Raw genomic sequence first — 21,445 nt, 5'->3', positions numbered from 1 at the left:
TCTGTCTCTGAATCCATTGGGAATTTTACACATCTCTTCCTGGATCCATAGGGACTATTAGAGTTCTCTCCCTGGATCCATCAGGAATTTACACAACTTCCCCTGGATCCATCGGGAATATGACACATCTCTCCCTGTATCCATAGGGAATATTACACTCACTCTCCCTGGATCCATTGGGAATATTACACATCTCTCCCTGTATCCATCGGGAATATTACACTCACTCTCCCTGGATCCATTGGGAATATTACACATCTGCCCCTGGATCCATTGGGAATATTACACATCTGTCCCTGAATCCATAGGGAATATTAGAATTCTCTCCCTAGATCCATAGGGAATATTACACTCACTCTCCCTGGATCCATGGGGAATATTACACGTCTCTCCCTGTATCCATAGGGAATATCACACTCACACACACTGTACTCTGCCACTCTTCCAGGGGCTTGTTGGGAGAGGCGAGGGATGCAGACTGAAGTGGGCTTTGTTGCGGCTGCCTCATTACTCCCATCCCCAGGGTGAGTATCAGAGCACGAGCCCTGTAAGCTGAGCGCCGGGTCACAGAAACACACTCCCGTACGTGTTGATTGGAGGGAATCTGCTCTGTCCTGACGCTGAGGTGAACCAGTGCCCAGAGCGGTCTGGTCACACTCACTGATCAGAGACCGGGAGAGTCAAACATGCAGGATTCACCGTGTGCAGGGAGGAAAAAAAACAAGAACATTTTCCTCCACGACGACACCATTAGGAAATATGAGCGCGTCCCGCAAACAATGAACGTGTTCAATACAATAGCGTAGTTACTGTAATCGAGCCCATTTTCATTTCTATCACCATTTCCCACTAATATCATTTGTCTACATGAACTTGTCAATTGCAGGTATGATTTCACGAACAAGTTAATTAATATAAAGTATCAATAAAATATTGCTGACGGCCAATTGATCATTTATGTACACGTCCCACTTCATAATGAAGAATGCGATAAGGCAGGGGGCAGTCATCAGCACGAGGCTTGTCACGACCGGTAGTGTGAGTATCATCAGGCTACAAGATAAACAATAAGAAATGTATCCCAGGCCACCTGTGGCAGCCAGATGGAAAAATAGCTCAGGCACCGTGAAGCAATCCTGACCCGGCGGCCATTCCGGCTCCGCATGCACACACTGCCTGTGTCCATTTAGATTCATAAATGCAGAGGAACACATAGCAGAGATGGGGACAGTAGCAATAGCAATACATTATACATTGTTTATCCCTCTCCAAATACAGGGTTTTGATAAATAGTGACATAAAAAATAAACAATGACAGAAAAAAAACAAAACATGAAAATTCAGTAAAGTCAATCACACTTTAAACCTTTTTCTTTTTTTAAAGGTTTAACATCACTATGTATGTGTCCAAAGCTGGAAAGCCAAGCATAAAAACAGTTTTTGAATAACACATGTACATGAAGCTAAATATCGAGGTGAAAACCCGAGAGAACATTGCTCTGGAAATTCTGGAAAACTCACCTACTGAAAGCGGAATACCAGGCAAACCCCCCTTGGCACGGACAGGTGAGCTGGAGTTTGACAGGAAGGTAATGTGGCAGGTCCTGGAGGGACTGTTTGTACCCTCCCTTTCGCAGCGGTTTGGAGCGTGAAGAAGGCTGGAATTTGAGGAATTGGCCACGGTATTGGGTATGAAACTGACTGGGAGCGAGAGAAAGAGTCTGACTGAGCGGCTAATGTCTAGTGAAAGCAGGGAAGGGGGGGCGGGGGGGTTTCAAGGGGAGGGTCCAGGATCAGAAAAGGAAACGCAACAGTCTCAGCAGAGGGAAAAGGAGACCGCAACAGGAAAACCTACCGTGGAAAACTGGGAATGCTGAGCGGGGAGGTTGATGATTCAAATGGGAAAAATCAGTTGTGAAATATTTCCATAAATATTGGAATTGTAGTCTACATAAATACTTCTTGAACTCTATGTGACCTTTTGGGTCTGGGCAACTGAACAGAGTAGAAAAACAATGGTATGTTAGTAACATTTAAACAGCACCGATTTATGACCTCTGCAAAATGGAGGGGGGGGGGGGGTTGTGTTGCATTTGTTTACAGTGGAATTCAAAAGTAGCTTTTCAATTGTAATTGTGTTTTTTAATTGTCCTAAACTGTGCTGCATCAATTAAATGACAAAAACAAACAATAATAGCTGTTTATTGCAATGCATCTGCAATCTTCCTAAAAATGAGAAATTTGCCCACAGAACAGTCAACTACTAACCAGTACAATATTTTAAATCATGATTAGTATGAGGACACTGAATTATGAGGCCATCTAGTGGATAAGCTTTTACCTTGCTTCAGTGGAACAGCATGTCTGATCTTTTTTAAACTGTGTGATTAAGTTCAATTGAGCTATTCAGGAATACTGGTCATTAATTTATTTCAGTCAGTGTGTGAGAGAATAGAAAAGCTATATAAATCTCAGATCTACCCCAACATCGAATGGTGAGTAGTTTGGCTGGTGGTAAAATCACAAAACAGTATCATTTAAAAACGGCCCGGTTTTCTTGATTAAAACATCTTTTCATTTTTTTTTATTAATATTTGACACAGTTTCATTGCTTCCTAGATCAAGTTTACGACAAATCGAGTGGTCTTTCAGAAGAAAATCACAAGCACAACAAACGATAGTTTTATTTCCTTTTCTGTACAACACTACCATTCATTCTACTTCCTTATTTCAGTCTTGTCCCGAGTGCTTCAGATCCAATATTGCCAGAACGTGCTCCTCAGAGAAGCTTCTCACCCAGTTCACATATCCCAGAATCCTCTTATTTGTAGTCCTCTTACTGTACATCATCCATTCCTACAGCTCAATCCTTCAAAAGTCAGTTCCACGGTGAGTTCCCCCACAGTGGTAACGCAAAGTGGTCTCACATCCCGAATGTGCTAAACACCCTGATTATTTAAAAAAAGAAACAACAACTACAATAGTTTTTTTTTGCTTTTGAAAGGGAAAGAAAAAGATATAAAGTTTGTCTGAAAAAGAATATAAATTAAATTATAGCCTCCTGTTTTAAAAGAAGTTGTACTGTGTTCAAATGTAAAAAAAAAAAAAAAAAAAAAAAAAAATCCACATTTAATAAAAAAAAGACTACAAAAATGGAAAATTATAATAAAAAAAACTACAAAAATTCTCCTTTGGCTGCCCACATCTCCACATCTCATGGCCCACCACTCGTTTGGTCCACTCCAGCTGCGAGAATTTCCTGTCCGTTTCGGAAGATAGACGGCCAACGAAGTGAAGAGACACGGACAAGATAATAGCCCGCTGTAACCGTCAATTAGCCCTGGCGTGGGTCGTGTGAAGTGGCGGCCATTATGTGAATCAGTATTTCCGTGCAGGCAGCGATAAAATAGAAGGCATTGAGAGTTTTCAGCCCAGACCTCAATTAGCCTAAAATGGCCGCCCTCTCCTCGGGGTTGAAATGGGCAGGTTCACGCAGCTTTAACAATCGGGCTGCGACACGGGTCCCGTTGGTGTCACGCACACACACACACACGCACGCACGCACGCACACAGACACACACACACACACTCGCACACACGCACACACACTTTATGCCGCTGATCAGCAGGGTCCATTATTCCTCCTCATTTTTTGGACAGGAATTTCATTTTATTACCTGAAAATGAACAAGGAAAAAAAACGTGAGAAAGCCTGAAAAGCACAATCTCAGAAATAACCAGAGAGCGGAGGACCACTTTCGTTCCTCGAAATTCATTCAAATTTCACAAATGTACACCGAAAGTACAGTAATGTTCTCTTTGGGAACAAACGAGTACTTTTTCCAAAAAAGTATATTTTTGGCTTTGCGGTACAATCATTCATGAGCCTACAGCATGGAGCACGACACGCATTTGCACTTTTTTTCGGTTCTTTATTTCTGAGAACGCATGAAGATCTAACGTCTCCACGGTGACGCGGTGAGAGAGAGTGAGAGATGTTTCCAGAATGACTGGCATGGCTGACGCATTCTCACCAAGGCCCTTCAGGAACTTGTTCACTCCGCGATGCTCACTCCCAGGGAGGGAGTCCAGGTAGTCTTGGGCCCTCACCTCGAACAGCCCTGGAGAGACAAGACACAAAGATAAGATATCCATACTTTATCTCCCGCATTTGACCCATCCTAGTTACGTAGGAGCAGTGGGCAGCCATAGCACAGCGCCCGGGGACCAGCTCCAGTTCTGAGGCCGGTGCCTTGGTCAAGGGCAACGGCAGGAGCACCCCTAACCAGACAATCAACATGGATTACAAACAAGACAATTGTGAAACACAATAAAAACAGTTGGAGAACTGAGAGTGTAATCGTTCAATGTGCAATGCAAAAAGTGATGCGCAAATCCCGCAAATAAAAAAATAAGTAAGAACATACTTAGTAGCAATAATCATTTTCACTAAGTAGCAATAATATCTCAAGTGGCCTGCTTAGATAAATTTGGACAGCTTCGCCTGCCACCTTGTGGATAGTCAGTGTATAACCTCTGGCTTAAAGAACCCGGTAAACTTTGTGTATGGTATGCAAGCAAAGAGCTTGCGCATGTTCCACGTCTGCACTAGTGTTTGTGTTCTTTGCGTAGAGCAATGCTCTTCAACCCTGGTCGTGGAGAGCTACTGGGACTTCTGGTTTTAGTTTTCACCTTAAAATCAGCACCCTGTTGTGACTCAAGGCAAATGGTAAACACACACACACACACACACACACACACACACGCACGCACGCACGCATGCACACACACACACACACGCACACACACACACGCCAACGGCGACTGGCTGCCATGCGAGGCACCGACCAGCTCGTCAGTAGCAATCGGAGGTCAGGTGACTTGCTCAGGGACTGCTATTACCGCCTGCGCTAATGATGCCCCCCCGGGGGAGTCAACCATCACCCGCTCTAACTGATTAATTTAGCGCAGAAAGCCCAGAGGACACCGTGGCGCTCCAGGACCAGGGCTGGAGGCGCCCCCGGTGTGAAAACGCGTCCCCCGTCACGCACCTCTCACAGCCTGCCGCCGCAGCTCCCGCTCCTGGATGAAGCCGGTGAACATCTGGGTCTCCATGAAGACCTCCAGGAAGCGGCGCAGGCTCTTGGAGGTGACGGCCTTGCGGAAGGCCTCGCGCTGGAAGCAGGAGGGCGTGGGCGAGGGCGACGGCGAGGAGGGCGAGTCGTCCTCGCGCTCGCCGGCCCCCAGGAAGAGCGGGTAGTGGCCCACCATCTCCACGAAGAAGCGCACGAAGGCCTCGGACACCACGGCGCTGAGGGGGCCCGAGTCTGAGGGACGAGAGAGAGGTCTCAGAGAGGGAGAGAGAGAGAGAGAGAAAGAGTGAGAGAGAGAGGAAGGGAGAAAGAGAGAGAGAGGGAGAGAGGGAGAGAGAGAGAGTGAGAGAGAGGGAGGGAGTGAGAGGAGAGAGGGAGAAAGGGAGAGAGAGAGGGAGAGAGAGAGGGAGAAAGAGGGAGAGAGTGAGAGAGAGAGGGAGAAAAAGGGAGGGAGAGAGGGAGAGAGAGGGAGAGAGAGAGGGAGGGAGAGAGAGAGAGAGAGGGAGAGAGAGAGAGAGAGGGAGGGAGAGAGGGAGAGAGAGGGGGGGAGAGAGAGGGAGGGAGAGAGAGGAGAGAGAGAGATAGAGAGTGGGAGGGAGAGAGAGGGAGAGAGTGAGTGAGAGAGAGGGAGAGAGTGAGAGAGAGAGGGAGAAAGAGGGAGAGAGTGAGAGAGAGAGGGAGAAAGAGGGAGAGAGAGAGGGAGAGAGAGAGAGCGAGCGACCTGCAGCCATACGACTGCAGCTGTACTACTAAGCAGCTCTGCCCATTGTTAGTACTTGAAGGACATTGCTGAAGAAGTGACGGTGGGCCAGTGATGGGCCAGTTCAAACCACTTTCTGAAAGAGTAGATGTGCTAAAAATGGATCTAACTGGCTTCCTCTACCCACTCTAACTTAACCCAGATTAACTCTCAGTGCTACTCTGGTGACTGAAAGGAGTGGAGACTTAGAATTTTGAAAAACACTCCAAAAGGGTTAATTAAAAAGGTTCAGATTTAGAGACGCACCGCTGGAGAGCTCTCCCCTCTCGCTGGCCAACTCCCTCCTCCTCTCCAGCACGTGCTCCAGCGCCGCCTGCAGTTTGTGGGGCAGGATGGAGTCCTCATCGTCCATCTGTGAGGGACAGCAGGGACCGCGTGTCAGAGACACCACACTCACACACACTCACACACACACACCATACACACATACACACACGCTCACACACACACACACACACTCACACACACACACACCCACACACACACACACACACACACACTCACACACACACACACTCTCACACACACACACACACACACACACACACTCACTCACACACACACACACACACACACACACACTCTCACACACACACACACACACACACACACACTCACACACACACACACTCACACACACACACACTCTCACACACACACACACACACACACACACACACACACACTCACTCACACACACACACACACACACACACACACACACACTCACACTCACACACACACACACACACACACACTCACTCACACACACACACACACACACACACACCGCGAGCGCATGCTGTCGCTGCCGTGGAAACACGCCACGCCGCAGAGAGACTGGCGCCGTCACCTGACCGTACCTGTCTGAGGAAGCGGCTGGTGCCCAGGTCCACCACCAGCACCTGCAGGAGAAGGGGAGAGTGATATCACTTCCTGCTGGCACGGCTCTTTCCTCAGTCTGCACCATAGAGTTGCGTATTTAGAACTAGACAGGAAAGCGAGTCTTCAGCTGACCTGAGCTTGAAGAAAGCCAGGGAGTAACCCTGGACTGCACATGTTGAGTGAAATGTGAGAACACTGGAGCTCCCATTAAAGTGAATGCAGCATATTGGACATTTGGAGGCAATATAGAAAACTTTGCCAATGGCATTTTGAAAGTTAGTTTTCTACATTGAATTAAATGGGCAACAGGCCCTTTTGTACTCAACATGTACAGTTTAGAGGCTGTTTCCAGTCCCTTCCATGGCTTCACTGTCTGGCCCCCCCGACCCGCTCCAGTTCCTATGCAAGCTCTATGGTATGAGGGGGGGGGGAGGGGGGGAGTGATGTCACTTCCTGTCCTCAGAGGCTGCACGCACTGTAGGTCAGTGCACTGCTGCAGGCAGGGAAAGGCCAAACCTCTGAGGTCCCAGAGGCACACACGGTCCCCTCAGACAGGAAGTGCACAGAAGAAAAGAAAACCTGACCTCTGACCTGTGGGAACTGCCACACGGGCTATTTTTACAGTCGGCCTATTAGCCAGGTAGCGATGAGAGCTCCCGGATTCAGATGCCTGCTCTTCCACACTGCTGTGAATAGAGCCAGACCGGCGTGTGACGGAGCTGTGAGCAGGGCTGTGGGTTCCGGAGGTTTTTGGGGGTAGGTCTCACCTCCTCGATGGGGAGCTCTTTGAGGCGGGGCAGGGAGCTGGACAGCAGCCCCACGATGAAGGGCGTGGGCGTGCACACGATGTCGATCATGGAGGGGGGCAGCACCGGGATGTAGGTGTGCTGCCACACGAAGGGGTACAGCAGGGCCACCACCGCGTGACAGCACTGAGACAGGGTGCTGAGAGGGGGAGAGAGGGGGAGAGGAGGGGGAGGGAGAGAGGGAGGGAGAGAGAGAGGGAGAGGGAGAGGGAGAGAGAGAGGGAGAGAGAGAGGAGGGGGAGGGAGAGAGAGAGGGAGGGAGGGAGGGTACGGAGAGGAGAGAGGGGGAGGAGAGAGAGAGATAGAGAGAGAGGGGGAGAGGGGAGGGAGGGAGATGACGGGGGAGAGAGAGAGAGGAAGGGAGGGAGGGAGAAAGAGAGAGAGAGAGGGGGAGGGAGGGGGGGAGGGAGAGAGAGGGAGGGGGGGAGAGAGAGGAGGGGTAGGGAGAGGAGAGAGGAGGGAGGGAGGGAGAGGGGAGGGAGGGAGAGGAGAGAGAGGAGGGGGGGAGAGAGAAAGAAGAAAGGCAAAGAGAGGGGGAGAGAGAGGGAGGGGGAGAGAGAGAGAAGGGAGGGAGAGGGGGAGAAGAGGGGGGGAGATAAAACGTGATTAACTCTTGAACTCCAATAACATAGTAACAACCTCATATTCAATATTCAGCATCAGAAACACAGTTCAGTCATGCTGCCAGTAATTAGGCGCTGAAATGTAAAAGGGAAAAGCCACACATTGTGGTGGCATGTAAATAAAACGACTGACGTTAAAAGTCAAATGCGTGATAATACCATCATAAAAGATGAAGGGCTTGATTTAGAAATACCCTCAGGACATGGAAACGTAGCATGCGCAAAGCTAATAACACACCCAACAAATGGTACAAAACAAACACCATGAGCAAGCTGGTTGTGCTCAAGGCCTTCATAAACCAGGCCTTTAAATCCAACAGTGTGGCCAATCACAAGCCTTGTTATTTCCAGCTCAATCCACAAGATAGCAGCACTGGGCCACATCTTGAAAACGCATCCCAAGAGAAGAACGCCAGTCCTCTCCCAGCGAACACAAAATCTTCTCACAATGTTACTGGAATGTTCTGTCAATGTCACAACATTGCCACAACATTGATATAACGTTGAACGTTCTGTGTTCGCTGGGACTGGCTGGATCAAAAGCTGAAGAAACCCCAGCGTCTTAGTCTCTCAGAGAACAGAAGATTGCTTATAAAACATCATTGAAATGAAAAACACGACATAAACACAAAGCTAATGTCTCCAGTGTGGATGAGTGTCTGTTTTATTTTCCCCGCTAATGCGAAAAATATGTTGATAAAAAAGACAAACAAAAAAACGTGATGTCATCATGAGTCAGATTGCAGTTCTGGTCCTTGCCAGAGGGGGGTGAGTACACCGCCCGTTTATTCCGTTAAGAAACTGTCCCCATGGCAACCATGCCAAATGACACAACAACATTCCTTCCTCTGATCTTCCTCTTTCTCCTGAAAAGCGTCCAAAGTGGTCTTTGGGCTGTTCAGTCCTCGTGTCAGTTCTCCTGTTTTTTTTCCCCCTGTTTTCCTGCACGCTGAGTTTTTAACCGAGTCGGAGACTATTGGACAATGACCCGCGCCAGTTCCCTTTGCTATAAAGTTATGTGTGACATCTGGAACCACCAAAACCACAGAACAGATTAGAACAATTACAGGCGCTCTGGAGAAAAATGGATGTCAAAAAATGTCCTGACTGTCCCATAATCATAAAAATCAACACATTTTGGTTGTGGCCCAGTATTCCTCTGGAGGAGTGGCTGAAATTCTTATTTCCCACAATCAGCACAATGTGGTATCCTTCACTGGTGTGCCAGCGACTCCACACGCAAACTCAGCTGTAATTACACAGCGGTCAGGAGTTGTGTTACCCTTCTTTTGTGGAGAGGAAGATATTTAAGTGTAACAAGACACCGGGGTTAATAAAACAGGGCTCAGGCGGTATTCACACGCTGCTGCCAAACAGGAACTCAGCAGCTTCATTCACTTCCAGTCAGGCCTCGTTGCGAGGGGAATTCGGCCGGTCTGAGAGTGTCATTAACCCGGCAAAGGCCCAGGAGGACCAGCTCCCAACTCAACCTGGTATAGCCGGTTGACCAGTTCAGACCAGCTCCCAGCTCGACCTGGTATAGCCGGTTGACCAGTTCAGACCAGCTCCCAGCTCGACCTGGTATAGCCGGTTGATCAGTTCAGACCAGCTCCCAGCTCGACCTGGTATAGCCGGTTGACCAGTTCAGACCAGCTCCCAGCTCGACCTGGTATAGCCGGTTGACCAGTTCAGACCAGCTCCCAGCTCGACCTGGTATAGCCGGTTGACCAGTTCAGACCAGCTCCCAGCTCGACCTGGTATAGCCGGTTGACCAGTTCAGACCAGCTCCCAGCTCGACCTGGTATAGCCGGTTGACCAGTTCAGACCAGCTCCCAGCTCGATATGGTCCGAACAGCTCAACTTGAAACAGCTGATAGCTGGTTGACCAGCTCATAACCAGCTAGACCAGCTTCATAGGCAACCTACCAGCTCAAAGTCCATGCGGGTCATGCAGGCCCAGCTGGATTTTACAGCAGGGTGAAACAATCTGAGGCAGGACTCACCTGAGCCCAGCCGAGTGAGACAGGGAGGTCACCTGAGACTCACCTCAGCCCAGCCGAGTGAGACAGGGAGGTCACCTGAGACTCACCTCAGCCCAGCCGAGTGAGACAGGGAGGTCACCTGAGACTCACCTCAGCCCAGCCGAGTGAGACAGGGAGGTCACCTGAGACTCACCTGAGCTTGTCGGCGGTGAAGATGACGCGGCGCTCCAGCAGCAGGGAGGCGAACACCCGCAGCAGGAGGCGCAGGCTGAGGGAGGAGAACAGGCACTCGAAATCCACGTGCTCCAGCCGCGAGTCTGAGGGCCGGCACAGCTCAATCACCTGGGGGGGCAGACAGAGAGAGAGAGAGAGAGAGAAGGAGAGAGGGAGAGAAATAGAGAGGGAGAGAGAGAGAGAGAAAGGGAGAGAGAGGGAGAGAGAGAGAAGGAGAGAAAGAGTTTGACGTTTGAGCCACCTTTATTGGGACACTGCAACTAAACATCACAGGCCATTCAATGCAGAACAAACAAAACCAAAAACTTACAAAAAAACCAAAAAAAAAACCAAGTTGCCAACATAGAATGCAGACAGAAAGAGAGACAGAGGGAGAGAGAGAGGGGTGCATATCCTCAAAGAGGGCTTTATTCAGGGACCTCCCACAGTGCCACAGTCGATCTCAACCTCGGTACAAAATGGCTCTCACCTCAGTCCCGGAGCCGGGCAGGAAGTTCTTGACGGTGATGATCCTGCCCGGGGCGGGGAAGGGTGCCTCCATGACGGCCCTCATGAAGGGCTGCACCAGGGCAGGGGAGATGGCCCTCCGCTTCTCCACCTCATCCAGGATCTGAGAGGGGCAGAGTGAGCACGCTTTACACACATACACACACATAACGTACACACACACACGCACACACACATATGGTACACAATCACACGCACACACACAGACACACATGACGTATATACAAGCACACACACACGCACAAGTCACTCATTAAGGCCTTATGAGGCAACCGCAGCAGCAGGAGTTCACATGTGCCTGAGTGAGTCATCCAGACGCACCAGCACATGAGGAAGAGACCCGCAGTGAATGGGCCTGTATGAGCAGGGGTTAAGGGTCAGGGGTCAAGGGGTCAGGGGTCAGGTATACCTTTGAGAAGAGGTCGAAGCAGCCCAGCCGGCTCACGATGCAGTACACCTCCGGAAGGCGGCGTGCCTTACCGCTCGGCTAGGAGCAGAACCAACAGTCAAAAATAAAACACACGAAAGGCCTGACCACAATCCACTCTTGAGTAATTAATGTGACTTTTCAGACACACCCCCTCACCCCTCATGTCTAGGACAGCTAACCTCTCACCCCAAGCGATTGCTTCAGACGGAACCTACTACTTAAGCACTAACTGTAAGACCTCATAGTGGTGGTAAATACTGGAAATGACATCATATAAAAACAGTCAGCGAGTCAATGAGTCAGAGAAGAGGAACTGAGCATTCAACAATTTATCCTGTTTTGTGGTCTGAACGAAGCCCCACGGGGAACCGGCACATTTCCTAATGTATCACTCATTACAGTGTTATTATTTCCTTCTGCTCGCAACCGAGAAACGGAGCCACGCTTTCTGCTCCTTACCAGCAAACGCCGACAGTATCCAAACCGCCTGCTACCGTCTTCGCCAGTCAGCACGAAGGAGAAGGTTTCACTGGGAAACGAAAGAAAAGAGAAAATGAAAATTGAGCTTCAACCAGCATGGCCAAGCTGGTCATGAAGCTGGTCTAGCTGGGTATGAGCTGGTCAACCAGCATGGCCAAGCTGGTCATGAAGTTGGTCAACCGGCATGGCCAAAGTCATGCCGCAAAAATAATGATCATTCATAAAAATTGCTCCCTAGCAACACGGTAAAACAAGACGATACACAGAACGCACGTAGAACAGAGCTGTGAGAGGTGCATGACACAGAAGTCACGGTGCGATTAAGCACGTCGGTATGTCGGATCAGCTGATGCGTGCGGCTCTTTAAAGGCTGGGGGTGACAGAAGGGCCAGTCAGCTGGACGTGTGTGCGCTCGAGTCCTGTCCAGAGGGAATGCTCAGATCTCCCGGCTGCAGAGGCCGCGGATAATGCAGCTAACACACCGCCGTACCTCCGTGCCCCGTGATCGTTAATCGGTCCTTTGTGCGAGACCGAGTGAACCCTGACTCACTGCGGTCAAACATCCTATCGCACTTATCGCAAAGAAGTAGGGGGTTCCCGGTGCCCTGCTGAATTCCTCACCCCTAATCCCCTGATTCAATTGCCAAAAACACTGTTCTCTTCCCTTTGTGGTGGTTGAGGTGAGATTTCCCCTCATTACTGGAAAGCGTTCCAATCGAAAACCACAAATGAATCACAATGAATGCATTCTCAAGTGGCTCCGACGATGTATGTAGGACGACAGTGCGTATGGGATTACACATCGAGGGTGGCTTTGTGCACAATCCACAAAGCCTTTTTCGATAACCCATTTATCACTCTGTTGTGCTAGTGTGTGTGGGGCTATCTGCGTGAGCCGGTCCGGGGATCAGGGCCCGGGTCTCACCTGGCGAAGCTGTCCACAGGAGCCCAGTCTTTGGCGTCGGGGAAGCAGAACTGGGGAATGACCTTCAGCTGGTCCTCCGTCTCCGCATGAACTTAAAGCTCCGCTCCAACTGCCATTACAGAGCAGAGGTCTGTCACTCTCTCACACACACACACACACACACACACACACACACATACACACGCAGACTCACACGTATCTATGTTTCCTGACGGGTGAGTTAAACTCAGAGCAGCTCCTTTTTACTGAAGTCCATGTTCCAGATTTGTTTTTGTTTTTTTTTTTACTCAGCACAGTTATCCAGCTAACTCTGGAGATCCTGCTTTGTGAAACAGGCCCCAGGTGTGGTGCACCGTCAAAAACTGTTAGCAACCATTGACCTCTTCCTGCCAGAACTACCCGCCACACGGCACCCAATGAGCTTCACCCCTCATGGCGGCTCGTCCAATCAGATTGCGGTCCGGCCCCTCCGCTCACCTTGAGGGGGAACTGCTGGGTGACCTCCGGCAGGTAGGGGGCGCCGGCCTTGGCCTTGTGCAGCGCCACCACCAGGAAGTACTCAAAGAGCCGGCGCTCCTGCAGCTCCAGCAGGTCCCGCTCCAGGGTGCGATAGCGTCCCGTCTGCCTCAGCATGGACTGCACCGACACCAGCCTCTGACTGTGCGCTGAGAGAGAGGAGAGGGAGAGAGGGAGGGAGAGGGGGAGGGGGAGAGAGGGGGAGAGGGGAGGGGGGAGAGAGAGGGAGAGGGGGAGAGGGAGAGAGGGGGGGCCAGAGAGAGAGAGGAGAGAGGGGGAGAGAGGAGAGAGGAGAGAGGAGAGGGAGAGAGACAGAGGGAGGGAGAGAGAGAGGGTGAGAGAGAGGGGGGGCCAGAGAGAGAGAGAGGAGAGAGGGGGAAAGGGGAGAGAGAGAGGGAGAGAGGGAAGAGAGAGAGAGAAAGAGAGGGAAGGGGGGAGGAGAGAGAGGGAGAGAGAGGGAGAGAGAGAGGGAGGAGAGAGAGGAGAGAGGGGGGGCGAGAGGGGAAGGAGAGAGAGAGGGGGAGAGGCGAGAGAGAGGGAGGAGAGAGAGGGGTAGAAAGTGAGAGAGGGGTAGAATTTTATGGCACAGTACAAAAAGGAGAAATAAATAAGACCTGTACGTTCACAACATTATCAAAAAGAGAGCACATTAAGAGAACAAGAAGATAAACTTCTTAGATTTTTTGTTTTGACTCTAAAAAGACTAAAAAACCCGACAGACAGGTATTTGCAAATAAAATGCAAATGAAATGAATAAAAGTGAATATTTAGTCACAACGCTCACGGCTCTGTGCTCTCTCTGGTGTGTTTCTCCTGCAGCCTGAGAGGCAAACAGAGAGCTCCAGGGAGAGCAGATGTCAAACTCCAGCCACACTGGTCTCTGTGGTTTCCCTTTCGATCGGGAGCCAACTCAAAGCTCGGAAAAAATCTGCGGAATCTCGCAGTGACTTAAACAAAAGACTGATTCGCCGAACCGCACTGAGAAACCAGTGTTCGCTGCGCTTTTCTGAGTTTGAGTTTGAGTCCCGGGGCCCAGGAAGTTACAAAGAACACAGGCCTGCAGTAACGTGTGATGTTTTCAGGCCTTATACAGAAGTGTGAGTTAGTTTTAAAACTGAGGAACGGGGGGGGGGGGGGGGGGGATGTTCTCATTCTCCAAACCGCGGTTTTTAAACGCTGAAGGCCAGCGGGTCCGGGCTGCAGTCTTCCTCCTCACCTTTCAGCTTCTCCTCGGTGTCGCTGTCCGACTCGCTGTTCTCATCCGTCACTGCAGAACACCACAGAAGAAGAAACCACGGTCAATGTGGACAGCCATTGGTTCTGAACCTCCCAAACACGACTTAAGACTTTAATCATGCACCATCACCCCACCGGGGCCAGCCACAGGGATACTCTCTTCACAGACATTGAATATGCTACAATATATTAAGACAAAATATACCGTCAATACATTACAACTCAGTATACGGGCAAATATAGACATTATTGCCACTCAGATATTATGCTTTGTAGAACAGATTGCTTTGAAATGAAAGACCATATATATATTTATAATACATTGCAGCATGTTCCATTTGTAAGGGTCCTCTCATGGTTGACGCCGTTGCTAGTGGGGTGAAAGGTCGTGATTGGTTTGCGGGGCCCTCAGCTTGTGGTGGGGACAGCTTTTTTTTTGTTACGTACCCCTGCCGGAGCTGGCCTCGGCCGACTGGGAGACCCTCTTCATGCGCTTCTTCCCCCTCCGCGCCTCGAAGATCCCGTTGATCTTCAGGACCAGCTGCAGGCGAGCACACACAGCGTTAGCCGCTAGCCGTTAGCCGCTAGCCATTGGTTTGTATGTACCATTTTCATAACAGTATTATAACGATACATTTTCTAAACTCTCTGGGAGAAATCTGGAGCAAGTATCTTCGGTAAAATATATTTTTTCCCCGTTTTTTAAAAAGTCCCCAAACAGAAAAATATTTGTATGAAATATTCTACTGTGATAACATTTTGTGATAACGCTATGATAACAGTCATGATAATGCTGTGGTAACGCTGTGCTAACGCTTATGATAACTGGCATGATAACGCTGTGCTAAAGCTGTGCTAACGCTATGATAACTGTCATGATAACGCTGTGATAACGCTGTGATAACGCTATGATAACTGTCATGATAACGCTGTGCTAACGCTGTGATAACGCTATGATAACTGTCATGATAACGCTGTGGTAACGCTGTGCTAACGCTGTGATAACGCTATGATAACTGTCATGATAACGCTGTGATAACGCTGTGATAACGCTATGATAACTGTCATGATAATGCTGTGCTAACGCTATGATAACTGTCATGATAACGCTGTGATAACGCTGTGATAACGCTATGATAACTGTCATGATAATGCTGTGCTAACGCTATGATAACTGTCATGATAACGCTGTGATAACAGGCATGATAACGCTGTGGTATCGCAGTGGTAATGCTGTGCTAATGTTGTGCTAACGTTGTGGTAACACTGTGCTAACGTTGAGGCGACGGTCAGACCCTACCTTGGGGATCTTCCTGCGCCTGCGGTTGTAGGGGTCCCCGGACAGGCAGGGCGTGTCGTCGGGGCTGCTGGGGGTGGAGGGGGGGGCTGATTCGGGAGGGGGACGCCACCCCTCCCTCGCGGGCCGGCTTGCGCAGGTCCAGCAGCTTGAAGCTGCGGCGCTCTGAGTTCTGCCGGAAGAATCCGGGCTTGGAGGAGAGCTGCCACAGAGAGGGGGGGCGGGGGGGTCAGTGTGCACCCCTGCTCCTCAAATCATGGCCCTCCAGGGCCGAGGACCGCTGCTTTTCCACCCTCCCTTTACCGGGGAGTCAGGTGTGAAGACAGTCTGGCCAATCAGCAGCACTACATGTGCAGTAACTTACCCGAGAAAAAAGAAAACCAGGGCCGGATTTGGATTGAAGGTACAGTGCTAAAAATACTCACTATACGTTTATGAGCAAACAGTGAACAGGGCCCAGGTGTGGCAGATACGTTGGTTGGGGTATCAGGTGTGATTTGGGGTGTCAGGTGTGGCAGGTACCTTGGTTGGGGTATCAGGCGCGGGGGGTACCTTGCTTGGGGTATCAGGCGTGGGGGAGGACGGACTCTGGGGCAGGGGGCACTTGTTCCCCAGGCAGCGGCTCTCCAGCTCGATGTCCTCGTACGGGTTGTCCTTCGACGGGGGATCTGCAGCACGGCGAGACAGAACAGACTCTGAGGAACACGTCCAAACCCGAACACGTCAAGCCCCACGGCGCAAAGGCCCTGTGACGCTCTCTCTCTCTCTCCCTCTCCCTCTCTCTCCCTCCCTGTCTCTCTCCCTCTCTCTCTCTTTCTCCCTCCCTGCCTCTCTCTCTCTCCCTCTCTCTCTCCTTCTCTCTCCCTCTCTCTCCCTCTATCTCTCCCACTCCCTCTCCCTCTCTCCCTCCCTCCCTCTCCCTCTCTCTCTTCCTCCATCTCTCCCTCTCTCTCTCTCCCTCCATCTCTCTCTCTCCCTCTCTCTCTCTCTCTCTCCCCCTCCCTCCCTCCCTCCCCCTCTCCCTCTCCCTGTCTCTCTCTCTCCCTCTCTCTCTCTCCCTCTCTCTCTCTCTCTCCCTCTCCCTGTCTCTCTCTCTCCCCCTCTCTCTCTCTCTCTCTCATGTGCCAGTGAGGCTCGTGGCCTCCCGCTCCCCCTCCAGCTCGGTGACGTGTTTTGGCGGACGTGGTGTTTGTTTTCACGCTCCAGATGTGCGCCGGTCGTGCGCTCGTCATTTACGGCTCGTGGCTCCGCTGATACAGCGAGAGGAGCCGGGCCAGAGGGGAGGCAGGGGCTAGAGTTTCACCACGAGGCTCTGTGTCACTGAGTCTGTGTCTCTCTCTCTCCATCTCTCTCCATCTCTTTCTCTGTCTCTCATCTCTGTCTCTCTCCATCTCTCTCCATCTCTCCCTCTCTCTCTCAGACCCTCCATGGCCTCAGACACCGATATCCTCTCCCCCTCTCTGATTGGCAGACGCTGATACCCTCTCCCCCTCTCTGATTGGTCTCGCAGATGCCAGCCGTGCGGAGGAAGGGAGCGTCCAGTTCTCATCTGTGGAACAACAACCAGCGAGTGCCGCACTGTCTGTTCGGTCGAAATTACGAAACTAAGGTCTGGAAGCTAGTAACACACGACGGCACCGAGCCTCTATTTCCTCCCCCCTCAGACTGAAACAGCAGGAATCATTTGGGAAAAGTCCCGACTGGAAGCACGCAAGACAGACCGCAGGCCGGGAACAGGGAGTCCCGTCATTACACACGGCTCTAATGCCACCTTCTCCGCCCGCCACACAGGCAATTATCAGCTCTTTACAACGCCAGGCCCTGTTTACCTCACCCACTGCCCTCTGGGAGTCTGGAGGACCCAGACCGGGGGGGGGGGGAAGAAGCCCAGGAACGGACCTGCGAATTAGGCCGACCGTAAACAGGAAGACCCGGAAAGAACATGTCACACAGTGAGACCCCCAGCCCATTAAACAGGGCTCTAAAGCAGACCTGAACCCATTAAAACTCTGGACCTGGAAGCCCCAGACACACCACACCATCATGGCAGCAGCCTCCGCGACAGAAGCCATCGTTATACTGACAGGACAACCAAACCCCAGAGAGGGTTCACTTTCCACCCTCACAGAAATATGGCCCTTCCTGATACTTGACCTTAGTCATTCTTAATCTTACTTTATAACAGTGCGTTCACTCTTGACCATTGACTGATGATGCAGCATTTTTACTTTGCGGTTGATGTGTCCATGTTGTGTTTTTTATTGGTCACACTTCACCATAAGACTACAAGAATTGGCATTAACGAATGGAGTTGTTATCATTAATTAATTGATGTATTTGAGAAAATGCATTCAGAATGACAATTTGTTGTTCATTAATTTATACAAATGTATTCGTTACATAACTATTTATACATAGTCTAATGTATAAATATGCCTGTAACAAACACGTTGATAACAGATGCATCAACAATGACTGTATTTGTCTATCATTAATTCATGTTAACAACTACATTAGTTAATTTAAATTCACGTAACCTTTTTATAAAACCTTTGTAAAGTTACCTTTGTATTATGTATGTATTTTCTAATACTGTGCGATGCCTACTTCTTAGCTACCACCTTGGGATAAATAAAGTTTTTTTAAATTGAACTGATTTGGCCTTGTGAGCCCTCTGGCTACGCAGCGAACACCATGGACCAGTCCGGGGACAAAAAAAGAGGCATGACAATAAAAGCCAGCTGCTAGCTCTCCACTGCACATAAACAAGAGAGGAACCACTCTGCCTGATCACCACTCCTAATGCAGCCAGCCGTGAAGCGGAATGAGGGGCTCGTAAACAAGACCTCAGATGCCACACAACACCGCGGCCCCCCTTCCCTAACGGAGTTGCAACATACCGAAAAAATTCAGAAATGAAAAATATGCTAGAACGGCGTAGAAAGGATATATTGCAGCATGTTCAATTTCCGTGAGGGTGCCTGCTTACCGAGGATATCCTCATAGACGTTCTCCTCTGACAGAGTTCGGGTGAGGGACAGCTTGGACTGGGCGTACCAATCCACCCTGCAGCCTTCTGAAGACAGCTGAAGGACATCCTCAAACTCATAAGATTTCCTGAAGAGGCAAAACAGACAGACAGTCATTCAGACAGACAGTTAGACATATAGTCAGACAGACAGACAGGCAGACATATAGTCAGACAGACAGACAGGCAGACAGACAACACAGACAGACACACAGACAGAGAGACAGTCAGACAGACAGACAGACAGACAGTCAGTCAGACAGAGAGACAGAGAGACAGAGAGACGGGGAGGCAGGCAGACAGACAGAGAGACAGAGATACAGACAGAGAGACAGTCAGACAGACACACAGACAGACAGACAGACAGTCAGACATATAGTCAGACAGACAGACAGGCAGACAGACAACACAGACAGACAGACTGAGAGAGAGACAGAGAAACAGACAGAGAGACAGAGAGACGGGGAGGCAGGCAGACAGACAGACAGACAGACAGACAGACAACACAGACTGAGAGAGAGACAGAGAAACAGACAGAGAGACTGTGATACAGACAGAGAGACAGAGAGACGGGGAGGCAGGCAGACAGACAGACATAAGGTCAGTGTGTGGAATCACGATGGAGCCCGGGAATGTCTGAGCGACTGTGATTCTGAGATGATTTGTGTCCAGTGTCCTGAATGCCCTGCGAGGGCCGTCTGTGGTGGTGTCATTAATGTCTGTCATACGAGCCCAGACGTGGAACTGTGTCACGTGTGTGCTCTCAGTAGAGTAGAAAACAAAACGGCAGGCCTAAAAAAGACTCACGTGACGACCTAAGGCTCACTTCCAGGACAAATGCAGTTATGTTTATCATGTGGACTAATAAAAACGACCCTTCTGTGGCCTGCTTTAAGTTCAACTCATGTCACTTAAGGTGCTGAAGAAACAAAAAAAATAAAAAATAAAATGCCGAACACAAGCAAAATATAAAATAAAATATTTACTTAAAGTTACAATATTTTGTGACACTCAGTAAACAATCTTTTCCATAAGAGGAAAATATTTTTTACTGTTCTAAAGAACTCAAGAGTTCTTAATCAATTTTAAGATGAAGTGAGAGAATAACAAAGCCTGAATGACTATCTCTAAAAGGCACAGTCCACTGGACTTATTATGGAAAGAGGGTACACATTCAATCAAAAGGCTCTTAAAAATACACTGGCTTCAAAAAGTAGCCTTCTTGAAGTATTTCCTCCAAGCGTTTGGCATATTAATACCACCAGATATGGTCTGGTATGTGCAACCCAGTCACACAAAACGTCCTCATTTTTTTTAAAAGACGGAATAGGTACAGAGACTTTCGTCAAGTGTCTCAAGGGTGCTCGGGCAACCACGGCGTTCTCTGGATCATAAAGGTTTCCACACCTCAATAGAGGCAGAAAAGCAGAGTTTATGTGACGGTGTGAGATGCAGAAGGTGGTGAGGGGGCAGGAACGCCGGCTTTAACGGACCGCCGGCTTTAACGGACCGCCGGCTTTAACGGACCGCCGGCTTTAACGGACCGCCGGCTTTAACGGGTGCGTTCCCGCCATACCTGTTGCTGTTGTCTCTGGCCCTGTCGCTCCACGGCCTCCGGTTGACCCCGGGCGGGGGGCAGGTGGGGAGCGGGGGGGGCGGGATGGAGGGCAGCGGGGGGAGGTTCCTCCTGGCCCTCCCCAGCCCCGGGGCGGAGTTGGAGGCCTTGCCGGGGGGCGTGTGGTGCTGGAAGGTGCGCTGGGGTTTGGGGAGGGGGTTGATGGAGGGCGCCCCCGGCTCGGTGTACACGTTCTCCGCGTCCCGCCTCCGCCTCTCCCCGCCGGGCCGCCCCACCTCCAGAGTCCCGAAAATGGGCTCCGAGCCCTTGGCCTCCGCCGCCTCCTCCTCCTCCCGCGACGGGGGGCAGAAGTAGTTCCCCGGCAGGGCGATGGAGGGCCTGCTGGGGCTCTCCATCATGGCCTGCTCCAGCTTCTTGATGTGGGTCAGGACCGAGCTCTTGTCCAGGGGGTTTTCGGCGGGCTTCCCGCGCGCCCCCTCCCTGTCCCTGTCCCTGTCCCTCCCCGGTCCCGCGGGCGACCCGGGCCTGGAGTCGCCCAGCTTCCCCGAATTCTCCTTCCCGGAGTCCTGCCTCTCCCAGCTCACCGAGCGCTTGCTCTCCTCCCGCTGCAGGCCCTCCGTGGCTCTGGGCTCCCTCTTCCTGGCGGGCTCGGGCTCCTTGGCGGCGGCCGGCGGGCAGGGGGGCGGAGTGGCGGGCGGGGCGGCCTCCTTCTTGCCCTCCCACTGGGAGATCTTGTCGCGGATGCTGGCGCTGCTCTTCAGGGCCGCCGTCGCGCGGCCGGGCCCTCGGGCCCCCGCCAGCCCATTCTCGCCGTGCCGGGGGTCGGCGCCCGGCGCCCTCTTGTGGCCGAGCATGGCGGCGCACCCGGTGCTGTCGCTCAGGTTCTCCAGGGGCGTGAGGGGGGGCTTGGCCTCAGCGTCCTTCAGCCTGCCTGGCCACTGGGCACCCACAGCAGGGGGCTCCCCGACCTGCAGCCCACAGCACTGAAGCCTGACAACACAGACACAAGAACCCAGTCAGCCTTGTGTTACCATTCACCCAGTAACCCCCTGCATTAGCTTTGTGTT

The 21,445-nt window shown here is 50.9% G+C and overlaps 2 protein-coding genes across 7 annotated transcripts in view; both read right to left on the bottom strand.

The window, feature by feature from the left end:
- LOC133118941 (transcriptional enhancer factor TEF-3-like) overlaps positions 1-1,728 on the bottom strand; it is a 15,728-nt gene extending 14,000 nt beyond the window's left edge. For 5 of the 6 annotated variants that reach the window (XM_061229247.1, XM_061229248.1, XM_061229249.1 and 2 more), the window contains exons 1-2: positions 1,522-1,664; positions 422-660 (exon numbers count right to left, since the gene is read on the bottom strand). In XM_061229247.1, coding sequence (XP_061085231.1) covers positions 422-517 — 96 coding nt within the window. In that variant the 5' untranslated portion in view covers positions 518-660; positions 1,522-1,664. Of the gene's footprint in view, positions 1-421; positions 661-1,521 lie in introns of all 6 variants that reach the window. The other variant, XM_061229250.1, reaches the window with a different exon arrangement.
- Positions 1,729-2,323: 595 nt separating this feature from the next.
- si:dkey-82f1.1 (DENN domain-containing protein 2A) overlaps positions 2,324-21,445 on the bottom strand; it is a 44,662-nt gene continuing 25,540 nt past the window's right edge. The window contains 20 exon segments of the mRNA XM_061229259.1: positions 2,324-3,677; positions 4,035-4,121; positions 5,052-5,327; positions 6,100-6,205; positions 6,717-6,758; positions 7,506-7,683; positions 10,343-10,491; positions 10,853-10,993; positions 11,300-11,377; positions 11,780-11,849; positions 12,726-12,810; positions 12,813-12,834; positions 13,203-13,390; positions 14,458-14,508; positions 14,925-15,018; positions 15,778-15,861; positions 15,863-15,976; positions 16,327-16,442; positions 18,764-18,891; positions 20,379-21,368. Of these exon segments, the coding sequence (XP_061085243.1) occupies positions 3,646-3,677; positions 4,035-4,121; positions 5,052-5,327; positions 6,100-6,205; positions 6,717-6,758; positions 7,506-7,683; positions 10,343-10,491; positions 10,853-10,993; positions 11,300-11,377; positions 11,780-11,849; positions 12,726-12,810; positions 12,813-12,834; positions 13,203-13,390; positions 14,458-14,508; positions 14,925-15,018; positions 15,778-15,861; positions 15,863-15,976; positions 16,327-16,442; positions 18,764-18,891; positions 20,379-21,368 (3,031 nt within the window). The 3' untranslated portion in view covers positions 2,324-3,645.

Source organism: Conger conger, chromosome 19, assembly GCF_963514075.1.
Source record: "Conger conger chromosome 19, fConCon1.1, whole genome shotgun sequence".
NCBI classification, from domain to species: domain Eukaryota; kingdom Metazoa; phylum Chordata; class Actinopteri; order Anguilliformes; family Congridae; genus Conger; species Conger conger.
The sequence above is the reverse complement of the archived record's forward strand: the minus strand, read 5'-3'. Positions and strand labels throughout refer to the sequence as shown.